At 37.9% G+C, this 27,197-nt stretch overlaps 2 protein-coding genes across 2 annotated transcripts in view; one reads left to right on the top strand and one right to left on the bottom strand.

Annotated features, from left to right (window-relative positions):
- The window catches only part of FAM111A (FAM111 trypsin like peptidase A), a 212,724-nt gene that overhangs the window by 90,152 nt on the left and 95,375 nt on the right, over positions 1–27,197 (bottom strand). The gene's annotated exons all lie outside the window — the stretch shown is intronic.
- On the top strand, positions 21,984–22,931 carry LOC309872856 (olfactory receptor 5AN6-like; the record flags this gene model as incomplete). The annotated part of the gene is made up of 1 exon (XM_082747823.1): positions 21,984–22,931. One exon carries the CDS (start codon positions 21,984–21,986, stop codon positions 22,929–22,931), a length of 948 nt encoding a protein of 315 aa, XP_082603949.1.

Raw genomic sequence — 27,197 nt, 5'->3', positions numbered from 1 at the left:
ATCTGTACCCCAATGTTTAGAGCAGCAATGGCCACAGTCTCCAAACTGTGGAAAAAACCAAGATGCCCTTCAACGGACGAATGGATAAGGAAGATGTGGTCCATATACACTATGGAGTATTATGCCTCCATCAGAAAGGATGAATACCCACCTTTTGTAGCAACATGGACGGGACTGGAAGAGATTATGCTGAGTGAAATAAGTCAAGCAGAAAGAGTCAATCATCATATGGTTTCACTTATTTGGGGAACATAACAAATAGCATGGAGGACAAGGGGAGATGGACAGGAGAAGGGAGTTGAGGGAAACTGGAAGGGGAGGTGAACCATGAGAGACTATAGACACTGAAAAACAATCTGAGGGTTCTGAAGGGGCAGGGGGTGGGAGGTTGTGGGAACCAGGTGGTGGGTATTGGGGAAGGCACGTATTGCATGGAGCACTGGGTGTGGTGCAAAAACAATGAATACTGTTACACTGAAAATAAATTTTAAAAATTAAAAAAAAAAACAGGAAGCAACAAATGTTGGCAAAGATATGGAGAAAGGGGAACCTTCTTACACTGTTTGTGGGAATGCAAGTTTGTATAGCCACTCTGGAAGACAGCATGGAGGTCCCTCAAGATGGTAAGAATAGAGCTACCCTATGACCCAGCAATTGCATTACTGGCTATTTACCCCAAGGATATATAGGTAGTGAAAATAAGGGCCACATGCACCACAATGTTAATAGCAGACAGGCCAACAATAGTCAAACTGTAGAAGGAGCTGAGATGTCCTTCTAAAGAAGAATGAATAAAGAAGGTGTGGTCCATATAAACAATGGAATATTATTCAGCCCTCAGAAAGGATGAATACCTATCATTTACATCAACATGGATGGAACTGGAGGGGGTTATGCTAAGTAAAATAAGTCAAGTAGAGAAAGACAATTACCATATGGTTTCATTCATATGTGGAATATAAGCAATAGCATGGAGGACCATAGAGGAAGAGAGGGAAATCCAAAGGGGGAGAAATCAGAGAGGGAGATGAACCATGAGAGACTATGACACTGAGAAACAATCCGGGGATTTCAGAGGGAAGAAGGTAAGGTGAAGGGGTAACAATGTGATGGGTATTGAGGAGGGCACATGCTGTGATGAGCACTGGGTATTATACTTAACTAATGAGTCACTGAACACTACATCAAAAACTAATTATGTACTACGCAGTGGCTAACTGAACATAATAAAAAATAAGTTTTAAAGAAGGGTAAAAAAAAAAAAAGGTGGATTTCGGAAAATATTCCTAAGTGGTTTGTTACATCCAAGCAAGTGCAGCTGCAGAAAAGTGAATGATTCACCTAACATTCAGAAGTCATTAACCCCTTCTTCATCTGAGGGAACAACCACAATGAGTTCTTAATTCCCAGAATTTTAAAAGTGGTTCAGGCAGTGAACAACAAATTGGATGTTTCAAAAAAACAAAGCATCAAATTGGAGAACTCTGCTGAGATCTTTCCTAACAATTCAGAGATGAATATGATGAGCAAGATGATGAGGCACAAATGAGTGCCTTAGGAGAGCCAGTATAGGAGATTCAAAAGATAATCATTAAACAAATGGCGATAACAGGATTGTTGAATTTTAAGAAAAGATAAGTCCCTTGATCAGAAAAAAGAATGTTGAAAACTTGCATGTTTTAACCAAGGAATGTGTTTGTTAAAATTAATTCTGATCCAAATCTCAACAGAATTTGGTGGTGGGTGGAAAGTGGTGGAAAGAACTTTGTAAACTAATATTAATGTTCAATTTGAAGAATAAAGGAAATTGGAGGGGGAGACAAAACATGAGAGACTGTGGACTCAGAAACACACTGAGGGTTTTGGAGGGGAGGAGGGTGGGAAGTTGAGTGAGCCTGGTGGTGGGTATTATGGACGGCACATATTGCATGGAGCACTGAGTGGGGTGCATAAACAATGAATTCTGGAACACTGAAAAGAAATTTAAAAAAATAAATAAAAAATTTAAAAAGAGAATAAAGTTTGACAATAACCAGAATACTTTGAAAAAATATTCAAGTAGTGGCTTGTCCTCTAGATTTTCAATTCATACAGTAATTTAAACTAAGATTGAAAACTATTACCATGGGAAAAAATTTATTTAATAAAGGAAGGTTCTATAAATTAGAACTATAAATTATTGATAGAACTATAAATTATCTATAAATTATTGATAAAAAGTATCTGATTTATCATCTGAGACTAGTTAAATATTTCAGAATATAAAAATAAATATTGGGACGCCTGGGTGGCTCAGTTGGTTAAGCGGCTGCCTTCAGCTCAGGTCATGATCCCAGCGTCCTGGGATGGAATCCCGCATCGGGCTCCTTGCTTAGCAGGGAGCCTGCTTCTCCCTCTGCCTCTGCCTGCCTCTCTGCCTGTGCTTGCTCCCTCTCTCTCTCTGACAAATAAACAAATTTTTAAAAATAAATAAATAAATAAATAAATAAATAAATAAATAAATAAATATTTATCTCATGGTACCTAAAACATAGCTACCATGTGGACTGAAGAATATGAATGAAACACACATTTAAGCTATGAGTAAATAATAGAAAAATATGTGAATAAAATTGATAAATATGATGAAGAAAATACAAATGTGATTTGTCAAGGCTAAAATTAGAAGAAATCATAAAGGAGAATAATTTGGTACTCTAAAGACTTTACCTTTTTCTTTAAATCAATGACACAAATGAAATTCAAAGACAAGCAGCCATGTAAGGGAAAATAAAGCAACAAATGATGATCTACAAAGGATTAACATTTTGATGGAAGCTACATCCATTCTATTGAAAAATAATGAGATTATTACAAACCCATATAAGGCTGAATTACAAAAGAGAAAATGAACCTACACAAATGTATGAAAAATAGCTCAAACTCCAAGTAATTAGGTTAATGCAGATTATAACAACTCAGTGTGCCACAGTTCGCATGGCAAATGCACAAAGTGATCTAAAGTAATTTAAAATGTTGAATGGGGTTTAATTATTCTGAAAAATCCATAGTCAAATATTCCATTTTTTAGGATGGGAGATCTCACCATAAAGCTAATTATTTTTCCCTTCTTTGGGGACAAAGAGGTGAAATGGATGATTGTGATTATTAGGTGAATTTTGCTGATACCACTGTACTCATTTTTCAGATGATCTGTTTCATCTCTCATAACAAAATGACTCTGCAGTGTTTAAGAAGTCACTGTTAAGGCAAAAAAAAAAAAAAAAAAAAGCCAGGATAGTAGAAATAGAGACACCTCTTTCCACACCATTGAGAATTTTCCCTTACCTTCCAGGATAATAAAGATAATGTCTCTGGAGGAATGAATGGGTGGGCTGCCAGCAGCCCATTATAAGATCGGGGGTATGTTAACATCTGTGTCCCTCAGCTGTTACACAGACCCACACTGTGTGTGCCTGATCTTCCTGTGTTTGCCGCCACATTGCCTCCATGGGACTTCAGTCACCGGGGCACTGTTGTAATCCTAATGCTCATGCTGTCTCCTCTCTGAATCCTTTTGTGCTCATTGTCTTCTCACCAGCCAAAGCTGTTGGAGTGTGAAAAGCCGACCATCACCACACTGCTGCTTAAAAACTGTTCGACAGTTTGGCACAAGATAAACACCAACCTATCAGAATGAAATGCATCACTAAGCTACCAGTATGGCCATACCAGTGCACACTGATGAAATACCAGCTCTGCTCATATCGTACTACCAGTGTGGCCATGCCATGTATATGAATGAAATTCCAGCTTCTATATCATTATTACTATCATAATACAAGATAGTGCTTCTAGAGCCTTTACCAAGATAGGGACTGTTTTGTGTGCTTACCTGTACTTAGTCTTTTAATCCTTACAATCTCATGAGAGATGCTTTTTTTTTTTTAAAGATTTTATTTATTTATTTGACAGAGATCACAAGTAGGCAGAGAGACAGGCAGAGAGAGAGGGGAAATCAGGCTCCCTGCTAAGCAGAGAGCCTGATGCAGGGCTCGATCCCAGGACCCTTAGATCATGACCCGAGCTGAAGGCAGAGGCTTTAACCCACTGAGCCACCCAGGTGCCCCTATGTACTCATTTTTAACATGGAAAGAAAAAACTGGAGCAAAAGGTTTAAGTAATTGTCCCAATGTTTAATAGTTCACAAGTGGTATGGTTAAGGTTGAAACTTGGGAAATATGACTGGAATTAACCACTTAACTACAGTGGGAATTTCATTTTTGTGCCATTTTATATGATGGCAGGATGATATTTACTGTGTACTTTTTACTCTTTTGTACTTCTTTGAATTTCTTTGCTTAAATCTTGAGAGCCTTTCCTTAAGCTGGAAAGCCAGACTCTACTCATTTACATTAAGGAAAAGGTTGCCATGATAGAACAAGGAATAAATGTTGAAATTCTCATTTTTTTAAACTGAAAAGCTTTGGTTCAAGAATTAGACCAAAAAGATTCAGAAGGTAACAAACTTAATAAAACCAAGTAAAGATCTCCCTCACTGGTAAACAGAGGAAGCCGAGTTGAGTGTGAATTCAGAAAGTCTGGATGTGTTAGTTTGGGTCCTTGTGTCCTTCTCCCTGATTATTTTGGGTTAAACTCAGGGTCCAGAGAGGCAAATAAGGTTTTTGAAGATTCCAAAGAAGATAACACTCATGGCTGCTCCTTGACTGGAATATGAGCAAGCAACACAGGTCCTACAGTTTGCCTATTTACCACATAAATATAAGGCAGCAGCCTAGACCATGAAGAGCAGGGGCGGGGGCGGGGGAGGGGGTGGCATGCGGGAGATGAGCTCAACCTGAGAAGAGCCTCAACAAAGTCATCCTGAGTTTTCCACAGCTGCAGAGAAGCATGTGAGAGGGTCATGAAGTTCCCCCTGCCCCCATGCACCCCAGCAGGGGGTAGAAAGGGTTGATGGGCCAAAAGAGCCAGATGGTTAGAAGGAAGAAAGTGCAGAATATGTGGATTAATGACCATTGACCATTAGGACCATATACAGATCAGTTCATGGCTGAGGACAGGGCTACAACTGGTTAAATGCCAATGGTGAAAAGAAGATACTAAAAGCCATGTGGGAAAACTGCATTTTGAGGGGATGGTAGACAATGCAGGTCTGAAACCTGAAAGCCTTCTCTCCAATAGTTTACAGAACTTTACAAGCCCTGGAGCTTAGAAATAAGCCCAGGATATAAAAGAAAGAGGACATCTTAACAAATAGATTTATAGATATTCAGTAACTGGGGAGAAAATAATGAGATGAGTAACTTTACTTGGAAGTATTTACAAATAAAAATGAATGCATTGAGTTTCTGTCACTGGATGGAATAGAGCTGCAAAATAGAAATTATATTAAAAAGCAATTAAAGAAGATGCATTTTTGCACGCGAGTTTGTGGCATGAAAATAGCTTATTCTACATTAAATTGACAGAAATGGATCATAACCTAATGGTCTGCTATTTCTCCTAAGGCTAAATTCTGAATTCAGAGCTTACCCATAGACTATGACCACAAAAGATAAGAAAGAAAGAAAGAAAGAAAGAAAGAAAGAAAGAAAGAAAGAAAGAAAGAAAGAAAGAAAGAAAGAAAGAAGGAAAGAAAGAAAGAACTGGTCACTCTTCTTAAAACTATGAACTATATGTCCTAAATTACTTAAGACTGGGGGCTACCCTTGGAGTGGTTGCCATGTGGAAGGAAGAGAAATGAAAGATTGAAGGAGAGAGGGAAAGGGTGAAATAAATAATATGGTGGGCAGGTTGAGGGGAGGGAGAGAGAAACTATTTTCCAAGTAGAGAAAAGGTCCAGATATACTAACATCTTTGAAGCAAGGGAGAAAGGAAGAGAAGAACCAAACTTATGTAGTAAACTTTTAGTGAGGGACCTATCCACCATACCCTAGGACTTTATTGAAAGACCCTCCAAACCTAGTTGTCCATGTCTTATTAGTACTGTAGATACAACTCTGGTGCTGCAGACACAAGTATGTTCCAGTGACTCATCTTTCTCATCTCAACTCATCTTTACATAGCTGACGAGAGATTCAACCAAAGCATACCACGGCCTCCCACATTCCAGAAATGAGTCAAAGACTCCCTCTAACTCTTAAAGACTCCCTCCAGTCTCCAAGGGAAGTGTCAGTTACAGATCCCAATAGGAGAAGTATCAACTGGAAAGAATCATCAGTTACAGACCCCAACGGCGGGAGGGGGGGTGTAGGGGGGCTATGGGGAGGTTGGTTGTATCTCTTACAAGAAATTGACTCTCTCTGCAACTCTGCCAATGAGAAGCCATCACCACACCAAATTCTTGCTTCTCTTAATGGACTTTTGTTCAAAACTACTCCTCCCAACTTCCTTCCTCTTCTCCAAAAAATAACATTCCTCTCCTTTGTTGGACTTTGTCTGTGGTTTTGCCATAGCTTGCATACCCCAAACTGCAATTTTTTTTACTAGAATAAACCAATTTTTGCTGTTAGAACAACTGACAGTTTTATTACAGGCCCTTAGAGTCTCTGTTTAGTCCAATACCTTAAGTGTATACCCCCTAACGAGAGCCTTCATGATCACTTCATCCAACCCAGCAGCACTGAACAGAACTTATCCTTGGTGAATAAGGTGCAAAGTTCCTACAGAGCCTTAAGTGATGAATAGGGGAGAGAGAGACAGCATTGAGCTAGTCTAGAGAGTCAACAATATTAGTAGTAGTAGTTTCTTGGTAGCAGGATTAAGGGTAATTTTTTTTCTTGTTACACTGTATTCTTCTATCTTCCTGTGTATTTGTTTTCAATTAAATTTAAAAGAATCAAGAGCAGAGAAAAGTCTGGGTGGGGGGGAGGGTGGGGATAGTGAAGATGTAAGACATGCACCTGACATCCCATCTACCTTACAACAGCGGTGGTATTTCAGCTCTTTTAGGATGTTCAGATCCTTTTGGCCATTCAAAAGTTACTAAGAACATCTGGACATCTCTTATAAGTCACCAAAGAGGGGGTGCCTGGGTGGCTCAGTCATTAAGCATCTGCCTTTGGCTCAGGTCATGATCCCGGGGTCCTGGGATTGAGCCCCGCATGGGGCTCCTTGGTCAGCTGGAAGCCTGCTTCTCCCTCTCCCACTCCCCCTGCTTGTGTTCCCTCTCTCAATGTCTCTCTCTCTCTCTGTGTCAAATAAATAAAAGCTTTTAAAAAAATCACCAAAGAGATTTATATTTGGAATTTATGACAATAGCCTGTGACATAAAGGTGGATGAAGAAATGCCTGCCAATCGTGTGATTCAGGGAAGACAAAGGCTCCTTCCATGCGTGGACATGCCTTGTGGTTGCGGTGATAGAAGCACCCTCTTGCTCAGATCATTTTCTCTGCTCTTACCATGGTGGAAGAGGGTTGTTCCCCTGCAGAATGAATGGATGATGGAAAAAGGGAGACAGTGACTTGGGTATATTCACAGACAGATGAAAGTAGGAGTTGACAGCTCACCTTGGAAAATGACAGGAAGTGAATCCCTTGTAGAGCCAAGCTCCAGTTGGACTGCAAGTGAATAATTTTACCCGTGGAGGGGAGGATGGTAATTCTTTATTTGAAATACACCTGAGTAATGTGAGGATGAACACTGGTGCTGATTAACTTAGGAGCTGAGCCACAATAAGCCTGAGAGGCTCCATCATCAGAGAAAAATAAGGGCAAAGGCATCTACTAAAAAGGAATAATATGCTGCCCTCTAAAACTACACAATTAAAGACTGCACACGTAATTTCCAGCAGGACCTGGTTCTTCAGTTCTCCCTGATGTTCTTTCTGTTGCTACAGGTGGTGGGGGTGGGGAGACCACAAATCTGCACACTCCCTAAGTGCAGGTCACTCTCTTAGTTTCCATGGCTGTGACACTTGAATCTTTCTTTTGGGGTTAAGAACTCATACCATCCCAGATGATACATGAAAGACAGAGGTTCAGAGACAGCAGTACCCTGTCCAAAAATTTTTAAATTATTTTTCTATTCTGTTCAGTTAGCCAACATATAGTACATCGCAAGGTTTGGTTGTAGTGTGCAGTGATTCATTAGTTGTGTATAACACCCAGTGCTCATTCCAACATGTGTCCTCCCTAATATCCATCACCCGGTTACCCCATGCCCCTACCCCCTTCCTTTCTGTAACCCTCAGTTTGTTTTCCAGAGTCCAGAGTCTTTTTTTTTTAAGATTTTTATTTATTTATTTGATAGAGAGAGATCAGAAGTAGGCAGAGAGGCAGGCAGAGAGAGAGGGGGAAGCAGGCTCCCTGCTGAGTGGAGAGCCCGATGTGGGGCTCGATCCCAGGACCCTGAGATCATGACCTGAGCTGAAGGCAGAGGCTTAAACCACTGAGCCACCCAGGTGCCCCCAGAGTCCAGAGTCTTTCACGGTTTGTCTCCCTCTCTGATTTCTTCCCATTCAAAAATTATAGTCAGAAAAACAAACAAAAATGATAAAAATTTATAAAAATTTAAAAAATTATAAAAAAATTATAGTCGTCATGCCAATAAACTGCCATGGGGGTGAGGGATCTTCTTTTGGGTGATGGAAATATTCTAAAATTGGATTGTGGTGATGATGGCACAACTCTGTAAATCCACTAAAAATCACTGTACACTTAAAATGGGTCAATTTTATAGTATGTAAATATGCTACTATGTAACTCTTGAAAACAAAAATAATATGAGAAAAAGAAAAAAACATGTCTTCAAGCAATACCTGGCCAAAAGAACATGAATATGTCCTATTATGCTCTGAACCACAGAAAAGAGCTTAGTATAAAATTCTTCAATCATCGAACCTAACTGATACTCACTCATCTTTTCACTTACATCAACATCTAGTGGGCACCTACTAGTGGGTTGAGTGCTGAGAGAGGTTAATACCATACAGATCCTTCCCTAGGAACCTCACAGTCTAGTAGGGGATATGATGTAAGTAAAAATAAATAGTTTTAATGCAATGTGATAAAATGTAAATTTGAAAGTATATGTAAAATCAGTAACAGGTTTTGAATCTTGTCTATAATGTTCAAGGTAGAGATAGAGCATTATAACCAAATGGGCTGATAACCCTTAACTATATGATAGAAGATTTACCACACATTGTTGGAAAATCTAATTGTTATTTCAATTAAATGACAATATACTTAAGAAAAAAATTAGGTCTTCAACCATAAATTAAATTCTGGATTGTTCAAGTAAAAAAATGCTAAGCCAAGAAACAGTCAGTGAAAAATAGACACTTACCTGGATTCTGAACAGGGAAGAACTTTGCTTAAAATCAATAGATGAATTAGAGCAGTAAGATTCACTGTGAAAATATGAGATTTTTTTTTAAGTTTTATTTATTTATTTGAAAGGCAGAGATCACAAGCAGCCAGAGGCGGGGGAGGGAAGCAGGTTCCCCGCTGAGCAGAAAGCCAGATGTGGGGCTTGATCCCAGGACCCTGGGATCATGACCTGAGCTGAAGGAAGAGGCTTTAACCCACTGAGCCACCCAGGTGCCCCAACATGAGATTTTTTTTAATGTTAGGAGATTTTAAATAAAATCAAATACATATGAAAAGCTAGGAAAATGCCTTTGCAGCAATGGCATAATGCTCCTTTCTAGAAATTTATTTTACAGAAATTATCTGAAGTTCAGAAATTATCTGAAATTTTAGACATCTATTTAGAATGGTTTTTCACAGCAAAAACTTAGTTTCCACTTAAAATCCGACAGAGAGAAATTGCTTAAGGTAGAATATTACATAAACACCAATACTTAAGTTTATTATGATGTTTATGAGTCATTTAAATATGCATTGTAACATTTGAGTGAAACGCATCATTATAACATTCAGTTACTCAGTTATAATAGAAAAGACTGAAAATATCAACCTGTAAAGAAAGATTTTAGATTAAGATGATGTATCAAAAGCATTCTCATTCTAGTGCTTCTTTGGTCTAAAGAAGTGTTCTGAACTTGAAGGTTCCATAGAGTGAAATGGAATCAGCAGGGGATCGCTCCTGTTTTTCTAAGAGAACAATTACCCTGGACAGGTTAATTAACTATCCTGTCTCCACCTTGAATCCTAAAGAGGCATTTAAATGAACCCCAGGTGGAAGTACCTCTCTTACCACTGCTGCACAGGAGAGGAAATTCCCTTTAAAAGAGGCTTAAAAGATGGTGTTCAAAGGTGTTCCCTGGAATCTGGGGCAAGAGTCTGGACCTGCAGGGGGCCACAGGTGCTGCTAGACTGCCCAGATCATAACCAACCAGCAGTAGTCCAACTTCTGCAGACACATCTAGGTGAGGTTTGTGGTTGGAGGCAGCAAGGGCATTGTGGGGCAGCGTGCCAGATGTTGGTGTTCTGGGATCCTGCTCCAGATCTGGGAACCTCTTTCCTCCATGTAGCCATATTTTCCTACCATCTTTCTGTTTGTAGGCTGTCTTCTCTGTTTCTCAGACTTGCTAAGAGCTCATGTCCTTTCTCCTGGGAAGTAAAATGTTTCCCCTCAATGGAAAGTTTTAACAGAAACAAAAAGAAGCAATGAAATGAATATTTTGCACTTAGGTATTTGGTAGTGTATTGAGAGTTTGGTGTGATTTCTTTTTTTTTTTTTTAAGATTTTATTTATTTATTTGACAGACAGAGATCACAAGTAGGCAGAGAGGCAGGCAGAGTGAGAGAGGAAGAGAAGCAGGCTCCCTGCTGAGCAGAGAGCCCGATGCGGGGCTCGATCCCAGGACCCCGAGACCATGACCCTAGCCGAAGGCAGAGGCTTAACCCACTGAGCCACCCAGGCGCCCGGGTGTGATTTCTTTTAATACCTCACACTCTCCAGCAATGCTTTGAAAAGATTGTGGTTATCAAAACTGTATTAAGTAAAAATTAATTCATTTACTATAATTAAAACAATGTTTTAGTTTCTATTTGTTTTCACAGTATGATCAGAGATTTGGGAGTTTAGCAGACCTGCTTCAAATTCTCAGCTCTGCCATTCATCAGCAGCTTGGCCTTGAACAATTAATTTTCCTAGCCTCTCTATGCCTCAGTTTCCCCATATATATATATATATATATATATATATATATATATTAAGAAAAACAATGCCCATAGGGTTCCATGAGAATAGGAAATGTATATGAATTTTTGAGAACTGTGCCTCACACAAACTAAGCAATCAGTAAACAGAAATGATTTAACTTGAAACAGGTAAACGAACACCACACTGAATTAATATAATTCTAATTCAAAGAAAGACTGTTGACATTTTAATGACCCTATGTTATTCTTATCCTGGATACAGTACATTCTTATTTACTATTAGGAACATTGAAAATAGCTGTGCATTCCTACTTTCCAAGATCCTGTAGCATGTCTGGAAATAATCGAGATGAGAAGTGACTTCCTACATTCTTAACTATCCTTTTCATTCTTTGTTTTTTTTTAATCCTTTTAGTTCTTACCTCTTTAGAACTCCTGCTTGGCATTTTAGTTGGAAAATTCAGTCAAATTTCTTTCTTTCTTTTTTTTTAAAATTATTTATTTATTAATTTAACAGAGAGATAGAGAGAGAGAGAGAACATAAGTAGGCAGAGCAGCAGGCAGAGGGAGAGGGAGAAGCAAGCTCGCCACTGAGCAGGGAGCCTGATATGGGGCTTGATCCCAGGACCCTGGGATCATGACCCGAGCCGAAGGCAGCCACTTAACTGACTGAACCACCCAGGCACCCTCAGTCAAATTTCTAATTTGACAATGTTAGCTACTCCTCTCCATGCACTTAACATGCTTAGGAAACCAATCATTTTGTGACCAATCACCATTTCTTAAGATACTTGCTTGGCAACCTCAACTTTCCTGTGTCTCAACGAACCATTTACATGTTATCTCTAATGTCTTGTAATTGTTTGGAAAAGGAAAAAGAATTAAGGAAAATGACTGTGCTTTGATAACAGTTGTTTATACTCTGAGATAAAATCTTTAAGAAAGAAATGTTTAAAAAGTAGTTTTAATTATGATTGACAGGTATGAGATCCCAAGGCCTTGATTTTAAATGATAGTAACATATAATAACTCTTCCCATGACTATTAACTACTTAATTAAATAATCAATTTTTATGTTCAGTTATCCAGCATATAGTACATCATTAGTTTTTGATGCCATGTTCAACAATTCATTAGTTGTGTTTAACACCCGCTGCTCATCACAACATATGCCCTCCTTAATACCCATCACCTGGTTACCACATCCCCCTCACCCCTCTCCCTTCCGTAACCCTTAGTTTGTTTCTCAGAGTCCAGAGTCCCTTATGGTTTGTCTCCCTCTCTGATTTCTTCTTGTTCAGTTTTCCCTCCTTTCCCCTGTGGTCCTCTGCACAATTCCTATCACACTATAAACCCTAATTGAAAAATGAAATGGCTTAGTCAATTAAAATTTACCCAACTTTTGTATCAACATTAACAGAACTGAAGGAGATTATGCTGAGTGAAATAAGTCAAGCAGAGAGAGTCAATTATCATTTATCAATTATCATAAGTTTCACTTACTTGTGGAGCATAAGGAATAACATGGAGGACATTAGGAGAAGGAAAAGAAAAGTGAATTGGGGGAAATCATAGGGGGAGAGGAACCATGAGAGACTGTGGACTCTGAGAAACAAACTAAGGGTTTTGGAGGGGAGGGAGGTGGAGGGTTGGGTGACCCTGGTGGTGGGTATTAAGTAGGGTACATATTGCATGGAGCCTTGGGTGTTGTGCATAAACAATGAATCTTGGAACACTGAAAAAATAAAATAAAATTCTAAAAATTTTAGTCTACAAAGATACCACGTACTTAATTTGCTTGATTTGTTTTTCCTCAGTAGTCAGTTATCTTAAGTTTTTAGAAAAATGCCTTCACAGTTCCAAATTGGTTTTGTCCACCCTATTCAGCCTTTGGAAAATGCTGGCAAACTTTTATTACAAGCATTTGATTCTATGTAGGTTTTTAGAACACATCTTTTTTTTTTTTAATTAAATTAGTCAACATATAGTACATCATTAGTTTTTGATGTAGTGTTCCATGATTCATTAGTTGCCTATACACCCAGTGCTCATCACATCACATGTCCTCCTTAATACTCATCACCCAGTGACCCCCCTCCTCCCACCTACCCCCTTTTCTGAAGCCCTCAGTTTGTTTTCTGGAGTCAAAAGTCTCTCATGGTTTGTTTCTCTCTCTGATTTCTTTCCATTCAGTTTTTCCTTCCCCTATTGTCCTCTGAACTATTCCTATATTCTACATATGAGTGAAACCATATGATAATTGTCTTACTCTGAGTTATTTCACTTAGCATAATCCCCTCCAGTTCCATCCATGTAGATGTAAATGGTAGGTATTCATCCTTTCTGATGGCTAAGTAATATTCCACTGTATCTTTGGACCATGTCTTCTTTATCCATTCATTTATTGCAGGGCATCTCGGCTCATTCCACATTTTGGCTATTGTGGAGACTGCTGCTAGGAACACTGGGGTGCATGTGCCCCTTCTTTTCAGTACATCTGTATCCTTGGGGTAAATACCCAGTAATACAATTTTTGGGTCATAGGATAGCCCTATTTTTAGCTTCTTGAGGAACCTCCATATTGTTTTCTACAGTGGCTGCACCAACTTGCATTCCCACCAACAGTGTAGGAAGGTTCCCCTTTCTCCGCATCCTCTCCAACATTTGTTGTTCCCTGTCTTGTTAAGTTAGCCATTCTAACTGGTGTAATGTGGTATTTAACTGTGGTTTTGATTTGTATTTCCCCAATGCCAAGCTATGTTGAGCATTTTTTCATGTGTCTGTTGGCCATTTATATGTTTTCTTTGAAGAAGTGTCTGATAACAAGTCTTCTAAACTCACCCAATGATAATAGCAGTGGGTGCAGAAATGAAACATTTGTTTTTATACTCCAAAAAGATAATGCCCAATTCAAAATATTTATTAAGCATTTTTGTGAGTTTAAAATGTATATTACACACGTCATAAATAGTAGAAAAATTCAACCATATCTATTTCTGTGTGTTCAGTGTCATTGTCTAGGATCAATATTCAGGGCCAGAGAGCAGAGAGTTTGCCCAGGAGTATACAAAAATGTCTCTGGCTTTCAGGAAATTAAAGCCTAGCTGGGGAAATCACTGTATGTTACTTTTGTGTCATAAGAACAATGTAAGAGAAAATTCTCTGGAGTTTTAATATAAATTGAGTCACAGAGAAGAGGTAAATAATGGAACATTTATTAAAAGCTTATTCTGTCCCAGATAATTTCATAATAATACTAATATCCATGAGCAAGTAACCTCCCACTCTGTGCCATGAATTGTGTAAGGTGCCTTATCTGCATGATCCTATGATGCGCTCACCGTGACCCTACAGACAATCCTTATGTCCCCATTTCATGGTTGAAGAAATTGAAGTTCAGAAAGTTTAAAGTAACTTGGTCAAGGTCACACAGTAAGTGCTATCAACCCAAGACTAACACTTATGTTCTTCTTCTTCTTCTGGGTTTGTTCTGAGGTCCATATTTATTCAAGATCATAATTAGAACCCCTTTCTGAAAAGGTCATTCTCAGTGTATTAAGAATTCTTGATAGCTGATGATATCTCTCAATGAACATACACACTTTTGACATTAGCTTATGACTGAAGATAAAGTTGAAAGTGTAATTAGCCTCTTTAAATTAGGATAACCATGTGGGATATTTAAGTTATGTTTTTAAGTACATCATTGTGAAATAATTGTAGGAAACACCTTTTTCAAATTTACAATGTGGCAGACTGAAAAATAAAATGAGGGAGTTACTAGCATTCTATATTCATTTTCTATACCAATCATCAGTGATTGGTATAGAAAATAGTGATTATTATATATATACCATCATCAGTGATTGGTATAGAAAATAACAGTGATTATTACCTATGTGGATAAGACCAGCAATCATAGAGTGAAAAAAATGCTGATATCAGGAATTTTCCAGGAAGATGAAGTATGATTATTGTGTAGGATGGAGTTAGTAAATGGACAATTAGCAAAATATTAGTAAAATGTAATGACTCACATTGTAATGCATATATTTGTGCTTGAAATTATTTTTAAAGAATGTTTTCATATTTTTAAATTTTTTTATTGTGTCATGTTCGTCATCATATGTTACATCATTAGTTTTTGATGTAGTGTTCCATGATTCATTGTTGGCATATAATACCCAGTGCTCCAGGCAACCTGTGCCCTTCTTAATACCTATCACCAGGCTCACCCATCTCCTCACCCCCTCCTCCCTTCTAAAACTCTCTATTTGTTCCCAGAGTCCATAGTCTCTCATGGTTCATCTCCAACTCTGATATCTCCCCCTTTATTTTTCCCTTCTAACATCCTCCATGCTATTCTTTATGTTCCACAAGTAAGTGAACCATATGATAATTTACTTTCTCTGTTTGACTTATACCACTTAGCATAATCTCCTCCAGTCCCATCCAAGTTGATGCAAAAGTTGGGTATTCGTCCTTTCTGATGGCTGAGTAATATCCCATTGCATATATGGACCGCATCTTCCTTATCCATTTGTCTGCTAAAGGGCATCTTGGCTCTTTCAACAGTTTGGCAATTGTGGACATTGCTGTTATGAACATTGGGGTGCATATGGCCCTTCTTTTCACTACATCTGTATCCTTGGGGTAAATAATGCAAGTAATGCAAGTAAATAATCCAGTAATGCAATTGCTAGGTCATAAGGTAGTTCTATTTTTAATGTCTTGAGGAACCTCCACACTGTCTTCCAAAGTGGCTGCACCAATTTGCATTCCCACCAACAGTGTAAGAGGGTTTCCCTTTCTCTACAACTTCTCCAACATTTGTTGTTTCTTGCCTTGTCGATTTTTGCCATTCTAACTAATGTAAGATGGTATCTCAGTGTGGTTTTGATTTGAATTTCCCTGATGGCTAATGATGATGAATACTTTCATATGTCTGTTAGCTATTTGTATGTCTTCTTTGTAGAAGCGTCTGCTCATGTCTTCTGCCCATTTTTTGACTTGGTTATCTGTTTTTTGACTATTGACTTTGAGAAGTTCTTTATAGATCTTGGATACCGGCCCTTTATCTGTAGTGTCACTTGCAAATATCTTCTCCCATTCTGTGGGCTGCCTTTTTGTTTCATTGACTGTTTCCTTTGCTGTGCAGAAAATTTTTATCTTGATAAAGTCTTAGAAGTTCATATTTGCTTTTGTATTCCTTGCCTTTGGAGTTGTGTCTTGAAAGAAATTGCTGTGGCTGATGTTAAAGAGGTTACTGCCTATGGTCTCCTCCAGGATTTTGATGGATTCCTGTCTAACACTGAGGTCTTTCATCAATTTAGAGTTTATCTTTGTATATGGTGTAAGAGAATGGTCCAGTTTCATTCTTCTGTATATAGTTGTCCAATTTTCCCAGCACCATCTATTGAAGAGACTATCTTTCTTCCATTGGATATTCCTTCCTGCTTTGTCAAAGATTAGTTGACCATACAGTTGTGTCTATTTTTGTGCCAGTACCATGCTGTCTTGGTGATCACCACTTTGTAATATAGCTTGAAATCAGAAAACATGATGCCCCCAGCTTTGTTTTTCTCTTTCAACATTTCTTTAGTGATTCGGAGTCTTTTCTGGTTCCATACAAATTGTTTGTTTCAGCATCTTGAAAAATGCTGTTAGTATTTTGATTTGGATGACATTGAAAGTATAGATTGCTCTGGGTGGCATGGACATTTTAACAATGTTTATTATTCTGATCCATTAACATGGAATGCTTTTCCATCTTTTTGTGTTTTCTTCAATCTTTTTCATGAGTATTCTGTAATTCCTGGAGTATAGATCATTTACCTCTTTAGTTAGGTTTTTCCAAGGTATCTTATTGTTTTTGGTGCTATTGTAAATGGAATTGATTCTCTAATTTCTCTTTCTACAATTCATTGTTAGTGTATAAGAAGGCAACTGATTTCTGTGCATTGATTTTGTATCCTGCCACAGTCCTGAATTGCTGTATGAATTCTAGTAATTTGGGGGTGGAAACGTTTGGGTTTTCCACATAGAGTATAATGTCATCTGTGAAAAGAGAGAGTTTCATTTCTTCATTTCTTCTTTGAAATTTGAATACCTTTTGCTTATTTTTGTTGTCTGATTGCTTTTGCTAGTACTTCTAGTAATATGTTGAACAACAGTGGCAAGAGTGAGCATCCTTGTCGTGTTCCTGATCTCAGTGGGAAGGCTGTCAGCTTTCCCCCATGAGAATGGTATTTGCTGTGGGTTTTTCATAGATGGATTTTATGAAGTTGAGGAATGTTCCCTCTATTCCTATACTCTGAAGAGTTTTAATCAGGAAAGGATGCTGTATTTTGTCCAATGCTTTTTCTACATCAATTAAGAGGACCATGTTGTTCTTCTCTCTTGTCTCATTAATTTGCTCTATCACACTGATTGATTTGTGGATGTTGAACCACCCTTGCATCCTAAGGATAAATCCCTCCTTTCAGGTCTACTCTGTGATTTATGTTGGGCTGACTTAGTTCCTTTGTAGAGGGAAAAGTTGCTTCTTCTCTCTTTTCTGCCATTTGAGCTACACTCTGCAATTCATTCCATCTCTTTTTCTGAGAGAGAAATACTTTTTATTTGAATAATTATATTCTGTGGGTCCTCAAGTATTGAGTGTCAAACATGGTTGTATAAAAGTCTGCACTCCATGACTTGTGATGGTAAATATCACCATCTGGGATCCAAGTGAGGTCAATAGACAAACTATCTTGTCTACCAAGAGAAACATGAGAAATGATAAATCATTGGTGTTTTAAGCCATAAGTTTGGTTTGTTACATAGCCATTCATTACTTATATATTAGGTGTTAATATTAAAAATACTTATTCTTGGCCAAAAGCATAGGTTAAGTTCTATTGGAAAAGCACATGAAGTAAATATAAACTATGAAATTCTTACTCTATGAGAAAATATAGGTGCTGTGGGAGTTTAGAAGAAGGAATTCAAATTAAAAATAGAGAAAGCTTTCCAAAGTAAAGCTTTCTTTTATACATTGTGTATTTCTCTGTTCATATTAAATCATCTATTTTCTTTGACTGCCTTTCTGAAAATGTATGAAGAGCTATAATTAATTGTCCCAGGTGCCATTTGAAATACTTATTTAATCTTCCCTCTACTGCTTTCAAATGATAGTCTTATTTGGTGCCTCACAGATGTTAGATAGTCAGTGAACATCAAATTATTTTCTGAGCCACCAAGAAACATTCTTGGTAGCTCATAAATAGTGATTTAATTTGAGCTTTATTATTAAAGAGAAATAAATGTAAAACACTTAGTTTATAGGATATAAAATTTTATTTGTGAAATACAACATTGTGTTAAGGGAGAAAGGTAGAAAGCAAGAACAGAAGGATGACTGTTTCTTGGTACCATATACTGTTCCCTTGGGTTGCAAACACATGAGTAATTTATTACTGCTATTTATTTGTTCTCCAAAAGGTTACAAATGGTGTTTACATGTAGAGCAACTGCTCACTGGCCTTTATTTTCAAACTTCTAAGTCTATTTTTCCATAAGTTTTTTTTTTTTTTTTGCATGGGATTCTTAAAGTGTGTCTGCACTTAATTTCCATAATGAAATATTTCAGAGGAATGGTAAGATTGCCCCTTCAAGGTTCAGTATGTTTATTGTTCTTGATGTTATGCATTTGACGTCATAGGTGTTAAGATTGCAAGGGCTGCTTCGCCATTTCATATGCCTGAAGGAAAGTAAGGGAGCAGAATTTATTCTGCTATTTTGGGCCTTTTTTTTTTCTGATCATGGCCAGTGATCTTGATTGTTGTATGCTTGGTTTTGAATGAACAATGGAAAATTGTGAAGACCAACAACAAAAGGAAAAATAACTTTAGGGGGCGCCTGGGTGGCTCAGTGGTTAAGCCGCTGCCTTCGGCTCAGGTCATGATCTCAGGGTCCTGGGATCGAGTCCCGCATTGGGCTCTCTGCTCAGCAGGGAGCCTGCTTCCTCCTCTCTCTCTCTCTCTCTGCCTGCCTCTCTGCCTACTTGTGATTTCTCTCTGTCAAATAAATAAATAAAATCTTTAAAAAAAAAAATAACTTTAGGAATCAATATGAGATATTCTCTCTGTCTTCCAATTATATAACCTTTCTCAACTACTGGCTGTTTTAATCATCATCTTTATCTAAAAAAGAAAAAGTACATTTAAATACATAAAAGAAAAAGTATACTGTAATGTACATTTTACTGTTTCTGCCTTATCATTTAAAAAGTTTTTATTTAAAATATGTCAATGATATAAAAGGATAAAAACAAATCAACTTCACTGAAAGCATTTCCTATAATTTCAAAAATAACCTTAAGATTTCAGGATGGCCAGGGTCACATGTACCTTCAAAACACCCATGACAAAATATACTGTGAAATACCACAGGAACTAGTGTTTCCAAAGAAACCTTTTCTAAATTTCTTGAAATATAAATTCATTATGAACTTAACTGATGGAATCTTTCTATTTCTGCTGAAGGATGTTCTAAGCATATAAACCTGTGATTCAGATTTTACTGTGGAAACATAGTCTGGATCTTGTGGACTCATCAGGGACACTGATAGATAATATTGAGTCAGTACAGTTTTCCTTCCAGGTAGTTAAATAATCCTCTTCTTTGGGTATTTAAAATCAGATTAGTAATATCATAGAATAGCAGGTCACTTTTCTTTGTGTTTTTATACCACAATTACTGCTCCCCTCAAGTATAGTAGAGCCCCTGTGATACAGGGAGAATTGCCACAATGATCTCATTTTACAGATGAGGAAACTGAAGACACAGAGAAGTTGTAGCAATGTAGGGACAGAGCCTGGAATCTCACAAATGTCACTAGAATCAGGTACTTTGGTCAAAATTGGATGTCATAGTATTACAATATTTATAAGAACTTTTAGTGTTATCTCTTCTGTAACCTAAATCAACAGCTTAGCAAAACAAAACAAAACAAAAAAGCCCTTATATCTCCTCAAATTAATATAATAATAAAATGCAATAAAAATACTATTTTATTTGTATGATGAGTTCATCATAAAGATCTCCTGAAGACCTAAACATAAGAACCATCAAAACATTCTCAGTGATAAAAAATGAGGAAACATTTTTCTTAACAGTTATAAAAATATTCTATAATTTATTAATAAAATTTGATTGTAAATCATTAGAAAATATGCAGGACTAGACAGATGGCACATGGAGTAACAGATTAAAAATTGGGCAGAACAGAGAATCTATTTTTAAAAACTTCATCATAAAGGTGACTTTATTCAGTGAAGAAATCATTCAATGAATTGTGCTGAGACAGTGGCAATCAGTTTGGAATGACAAAACCAAAGTCATCCCAGATTTATGCCTTGCATTATACACTAAAACAGTCTAGAAAATTTAAATGTGCATGTAAAACTATAAGAGAACAAGAAAATATAGAAAAAAAGTATTTTTTGGTTGTGCAAAGAAATCTTTTTCAGTAAGAACAAAGCCAGGAACCATATATTTCACAGGAAATTGGCTACCTAAAAATAAAAGCAATCTGTATAACAAAATACAGCATAAACAATGTTGATGATAATTAACTTGGAAAAGAATTAGCAACATGTACGTGGATGAAAGTTATCATCCTGGATATGTAAAGAGCTCCTACAAATCAATAATGAACAACCAATTAGACAAATAGGCAAAAAAATGTATATTAGCAAATCAGTAAAGTAAATGCAAAATTAAAAACAATGAATCTTTTTCATCTAAGATCACCAAGGACTAAAGTTAAATAATTACAGGTAGTGTTGACAATAGAATGGCCTGGGATATTGTCATAAAATCTTGATACTTGTGTAAATTGGTACCAACTTTTTTTTAAAGGTTTTATTTAAACATGGACGTGACTGGAAGAGATTATGCTGAGTGAAATAAGTCAAGCAGAGAGAGCCAATTATCATATGGTTTCACTTATTTATGGAGCATAACAAATAACATGGAGAACATGGGGAGATGGAGAGAAGGGAGTTGAGGGAAATTAGAAGGGGAGGTGAACCATGAAAGACTATGGACTGTGAAAAACAACCTGAGGGTTTTGCAGGGGCAGGGGGTGGGAGGTTGGGGGAACCAGGTGGTGGGTATTGGGGAGGGCATGTAGTACATGGAGCACTGGGTATGGTGCAATAACAATGAATGCTGTGATGCTGAAAAGAAATTTTAAAAATGGGGGAAAAAGTTTTATTTATTTAACACAAAGATAGAAAGTACAAGTAGGCAGAGCAGCAGGCAGAGGGAGAAGCAGGCTCTTCAATGAGCAGGGATCCCAATATGGGGCTCTATCCAGGACACTGGGATCATTACCTGAGCCAAAGGCAGCTACTTAACCAACTGAGCCACCCAGGCGCCTCTAGTACTAACTTTTTTTTTAAATTTTTTTAAAATTTATTTATTTTCAGCATAACAGTATCATTATTTTTTCACCACACCCAGTGCTCCATGTAATCCATGCCCTCTATAATACCCACCACCTGGTACCCCGACCTCCCACCCCCGCCCCTTCAAACCCCTCAGATTGTTTTTCAGAGTCCATACTTTTTAAAACAATTTGGCAACAGTGTGTGTGTTTATGTGTGTGTGTGTGTCTGTCTGTCTGTCTGTCTGTGTCTGTGTAGAAATATTTGCAAGAATGTATTCCAAAATATTAAGAGTAGTTTTGAAATGGGCTCTCCAATTGTTCTTAAAATAATTTTTATGTTTAAACAAGTTGTCTTGACTGTGGATAACTTTTTGTTCAAATAATGAAACCATATTAAAAAAATAAGTTTCATAATATTAAGTTATTCAATCATTAACCCAGGGACCTTTCTGCAGATTGAAAACACTTCAAGACAATGGCTGGAGGAAGGAACAGTACAATAGTCATCAGATTCATTCTTTTGGGGTTCTCAGATTATCCCAAGCTCAAGATTGTTCTCTTTGCAGTATTTTTGGGTTCTTACTTCCTGACAGTAGCCTGGAACCTGGGCCTCATCATCCTAATTAGGATGGACTCTTACCTACATACACCCATGTACTTCTTCCTCAGCAACTTATCCTTCTTAGATTTTTGCTATGTTACCTCCACAACCCCCAAAATGCTTTCAGACTTCTTCCAGAAGCCTAGATCCATCTCCTTTTGGGGATGCACCATACAGTACTTCTTCTTCTCTAGCCTGGGTCTGACTGAATGCTGTCTCCTGGCAGCCATGGCTTATGACCGATATGCTGCCATTTGTGATCCTCTGCTCTACACCGCCACCATGTCGCCCACCCTCTGTGTCCAGATGACAGTTGGAGCCTATATAACTGGTCTCTTTGGTTCATTGATCCAACTGTGTGCCTTACTTCAGCTCAATTTCTGTGGGCCAAATATTATCAACCACTTCTTCTGTGATCTGCCTCAATTATTAGTCCTATCCTGCTCTGAAACCTTTTTCCTAAAAGTCATGAAATTTGTGATAGCAGTGATTTTTGGTGTGATATCTGTCTTTGTCATCATGATATCTTATGGTTATATCCTTGCCACCATCCTGAAGATCAGCTCTGTTGAAGGCAGGTCCAAGGCTTTCAACACCTGTACTTCTCACCTGACAGCAGTGATCTGTTTTTTTGGATCAGGACTCTTTGTCTATATGAACCCCAGCACAGATAATTCTCTGGGCCATGACAAGATGGCATCAGTCTTCTATACAATGGTTATCCCCATGTTGAATCCTTTGATTTACAGTCTAAGGAACAAGGAAATCAAAGATGCCATTAAGAGGTGTAAGAAGAAAGCATTTTCCCATTGTCACTGTTAAAGATCTGGTAGGTTGGTGGCCCTGGTGGTTGGAATTTTTTAGACTATGCAAGGGAAATGGATTTGACTTTATTCAACCCTATCCATCTTCTGGCAGGATTGCAAATGCGTCAACCCATCTGAATCGAGGACTGGGTCAGTGTGATGCGAATCCTATGGCGTCTTTGAATCTCAACAGTCAGCTCTTTTCTTGTATACCAGTAATGACCACACAAAGCAGTTAATATATTAAATGTTATAATAATATAAACCTTCAGTTCCTTGGTGTTTGACCTTTACGTATTCTTTCAGAACTTCTGCCTATGGGCTGGTGAGATTAGGACTAAACACAAGACCAGTAGTCTTTCTCATTCATACACATCATAAGCAGAATCATGACCTCTTCATTCCAGACTTCAAACTCTTTAGGTACCTGAGGAAATTCCAGTTAATTGAGATGGGGAGATGGAGAGAAACATTACTTCAAACTGATATGAGGAAGAGAGTTTTTTTTTTAAGATTTTATTTATTTATTTGACACACAGAGAGAGAACACAAGTAGGCAGAGAGGCAGGCAGAGAGAGAGGGGGAAACAGGCTCCCCGCTGAGCAGAGAGGCCCGATATGGGGTCCCCCCTTAAGAGAGATTCTTAAATTCAGGCTCAAATAATTTTTCTAAATAACTTTTTAAAGAAGCTTGGGTAACACAAATCTCAAAGTACACAAGGAAGTAAGACCTTATGGGTGAAAGCCAAGAAGACATGGTCATATCAAACCTATAAAGATGTCAGGAATAGCAACTGTCTCAATACAAATATAAAACAGGTGGACTGATGTGTTCAAAAATAGGAAGGGGAATTAAAAATATCTTAAAAGACCAGCATAATGAAGTTTCCTGAGGATTTCTGCATCTGGAAGTGTGGTGAATTATAGATACCTAAGTGACCCTCCTAACTGAAACAACTGAGATGTTGGATTTGAAATAAAATCATCTTTTAATTGAATTTCCACTTAATTTAATGAAAAGAAGGAACAAACTAAGCCCCTAAGTGAAGTGAAACCAGGAGCCCAGGGAAGTAAAAAAGTGCTAAAAATGGGTTTCTTCTTAGAGAGTCCTCCTGAACGCTGGAGACCTTAACTTCTGCTATGTCAGCTACAGGAGGTGAAGGCTAGAAGACAACACTCAGGGTGTGCCCCCAGCTGAATTGGACGGCAACCTCCACATAAAGCCCAGGCGACAATACCCTCAGTGTAAATAAGTAAGAATCGCATAGATTATGCTAAAAGAAAAGAAAGAAGGAAAGAAAGAAAGAAAAAGAAAAAATAGCAACAAAAAAGCAATTTATAGTAAATAAAGGCATGAACCTCTATACAAAGTCGAACCCCCATAACTGAGAACCAGTGGGGGAAAAATTGTCCATATTAGCAGAAAGAGTCAATTATCATATGGTTTCACTTACTTGTGGAGCATAAGGAATAACACGGAGGTCACTGAGAGATGGAGAGGAGAAGGGAGTTGGGGGAAATCGGAGGGGGAGATGAATCATAAAAGACTGTGAACTCTGAGAGACAAACTGAGGGGTTTGGAGGGGAGAGAGGTGGAGGATTGAGTGACCCTGGTGGTGGGTACTAAGGAGGGCACATATTGCATGGAACACTGGGTATGATGCATAAACAATGAATCTTGGAACACTGAAAACATAAAGTAAAAAAAAAAAAAAAAGACCTAAAAATCTTCAGATATTGGAATTATCAATAAAAATCATAAAGCAATTAAGGTTAGCCATGATGAAACATATTAAATCTCCCCCAGAAGGAAGATATTTGCTTCTCAAAGGGACAAATACTGAGAACCTGTCCGACACCTGGCCACTCAGAACCCTGAAAACAAGGACATCAAAAGGAGGAGGCCTTACCATTTGCAACAACGTGGATGGACCTTGAAGGCATTATGCTAAGTGAAATAAGTCAGAGAAAAGACAAACAGTATATGATCTCATTTATATGTCAAATCTAAAAAAACAAAAAACAAAAAACACAACAAAAACAAAAAACAAAACTCACAGATGCAGAGACTGGATTGCTAGTTTCCAAAGGGAGTGGAATGGAGTGTGCGCAAAATGGGTAAAGCTTATCAAAAGGTATAAACTTCCATTTATCAAATAAACCATAGAGACAGCATCGTGACTCTAGTTAATGATACCGTATTCTATATTTGGAAGTTCCTAGCAGTGTAGATCTTAAAAGTTCTCATCACAGGAAAAAAATTAAGATGGATGTTAATTAGACTTAATTCTGGTGATCATTTCACAATAATATATTAATACTCAATCATTATGTTGTACATCTGAAATTAATATAATGTTGTGTGTCAATTACATTGTTAAAAAAAAAAAAAAAAAAAAGCAAAGGGGCGCCTGGGTGGCTCAGTGGGTTAAGCCTCTGCCTTTGGCTCAGGTCATGGTCTCAGGGTCCTGGGATCAAGCCCCACATAGGGCTCTCTGCTCAGCAGGGTGGTTGCTTCTCCCTACCCCCTGCCTGCCTCTCTGCCTATTTGTGATCTCTGTCTGTCAAATAAATAAAGAAAGAAAATCTTAAAAAAAAAAAAAAAAAGAAAGAAAAGCAAAGGGAAGAGGCTTGGTATAGCCATGTGGTGGAATATTATTCAGCCATAATAAGAGTGGAGTAGCAATAGCTTCTACGACATGGATGGCCCTTGAAAACATCATGCTGAGTGAAAGAGTCAGTCACAAGGGACCCTGTATGGCAAGATTCCATTTTAACGAAATCTTCAGAATAGAGAGATCTATAGAGATGGGAAGTGGTTTAGTGTTGGTCTAGGGACAAGGCGAGGGAAGTCATTGCTAATGGATATGAAGTTTATTTTGATGAAAAATTTCTAAAATTAGATTGTGGTAATGGTCACAAAGCTCTGTGAATATAATAAAAGTCACTGAATGCACACTTTAAATGTGTAAATTTTATAAAATGTGAAGTATATCTCAATAAAGTTTAAAAATAAAAAGAGCAACAGAGAACAAGGATGGAAAGTGCACAGGACCAAAGGCCTCTCAGGAAGGCACTGTTTCTGTGAGGGGTAGTCCACAGAGATTTGGTAATAAAAAAGGAAATGAACCAGGGAAATTAAAGGTCCTAAGAAAATTATAAAAATCAAGTAAAACACAACCCCATCTCCATTTCTGTCACCATATACAAAAGAAACTGCCCTTTTTATACCAACATAAGAGGACACACTTTTACTAAGAAACGTGGTATACTTACAACCATACTTGATTTCTGCAGAGCCTTACATAGTCTCAGACTCTCAGACTTCAGCTCTGGTAAACCATGATTGATTAATATTCCCAAGATCCTAACAATCCGCACACCTGTTGTGCTGTGGCATGCTACGGATTATCATTCACCAACAAGACACACTGGACAGCTCCATGCTCTTGGGACAGAACTGAGCCAAGTGAGGAACTGAGGAGGGGGTAGCCCCTTTGATCAGAAGTGGAAATGAAGAGATTCACCATAGGTTTCCTTGAAATAGCTTTTTTGTTTTCTCTTTCTGCAGTTAAAATATGGTTTGTGACGATTCGAGTTGCATATGGATTGCCAGAAATATGTTACACAGTTATGAAGATGACCACATTAACCAAAGAATATGAAGTGGCAAGTAAACTGGGATAAATCCTATATTTGTGAAGTATATTTCTTACGTATGTAATGAGACATCAGCATGTGAAATCCTGTTAGACTTTCATTAACCAGTAGAGGGCGAGCCAAAGCAAGAGTATGTAGTGATTGAGCGGTTAACACAGACATGGCCTTAGGCAGATCCAACCAGTGACAGTGATAATACTGACTTCAATGTGTGTAATTCTTCACAGTTTATCTCCATAAATATCTGATCTTCATGACAGCTTGGCTGGTAGTTGAGGAAAAAGAACCCAGCTCCACCTAGCAAATGAGCAGCTGATGAAGGGCAAGTCATGTGTGTTTACCAGCATCACCCAAGGGGAAAGAATGTTAACACCTCCCACCATAGTGATCAGGCAGGATACACTTTTCCCCCAACAGTTGCCACTTTAGTTGGGATTTCCCCTTCAAATATCTTGGCATGCGTGCCTGAGAGAGGCTGAATACATCCACCTCTCTGTTGTGCACAGGAGATAGGAATACTTCTCTTTGATACTTCTCTTCATCCCAAGCTCTCAGAACCTCTCAGTCTCTTTTATGTTTGGATGAAAACAAGACAATTCTGACTGTAAGAAAATTCCTCCTTG

This window comes from Mustela nivalis (assembly GCF_964662115.1).
Source record: "Mustela nivalis genome assembly, chromosome: 9".
NCBI lineage: Eukaryota > Metazoa > Chordata > Mammalia > Carnivora > Mustelidae > Mustela > Mustela nivalis.
The sequence above is the reverse complement of the archived record's forward strand: the minus strand, read 5'-3'. Positions and strand labels throughout refer to the sequence as shown.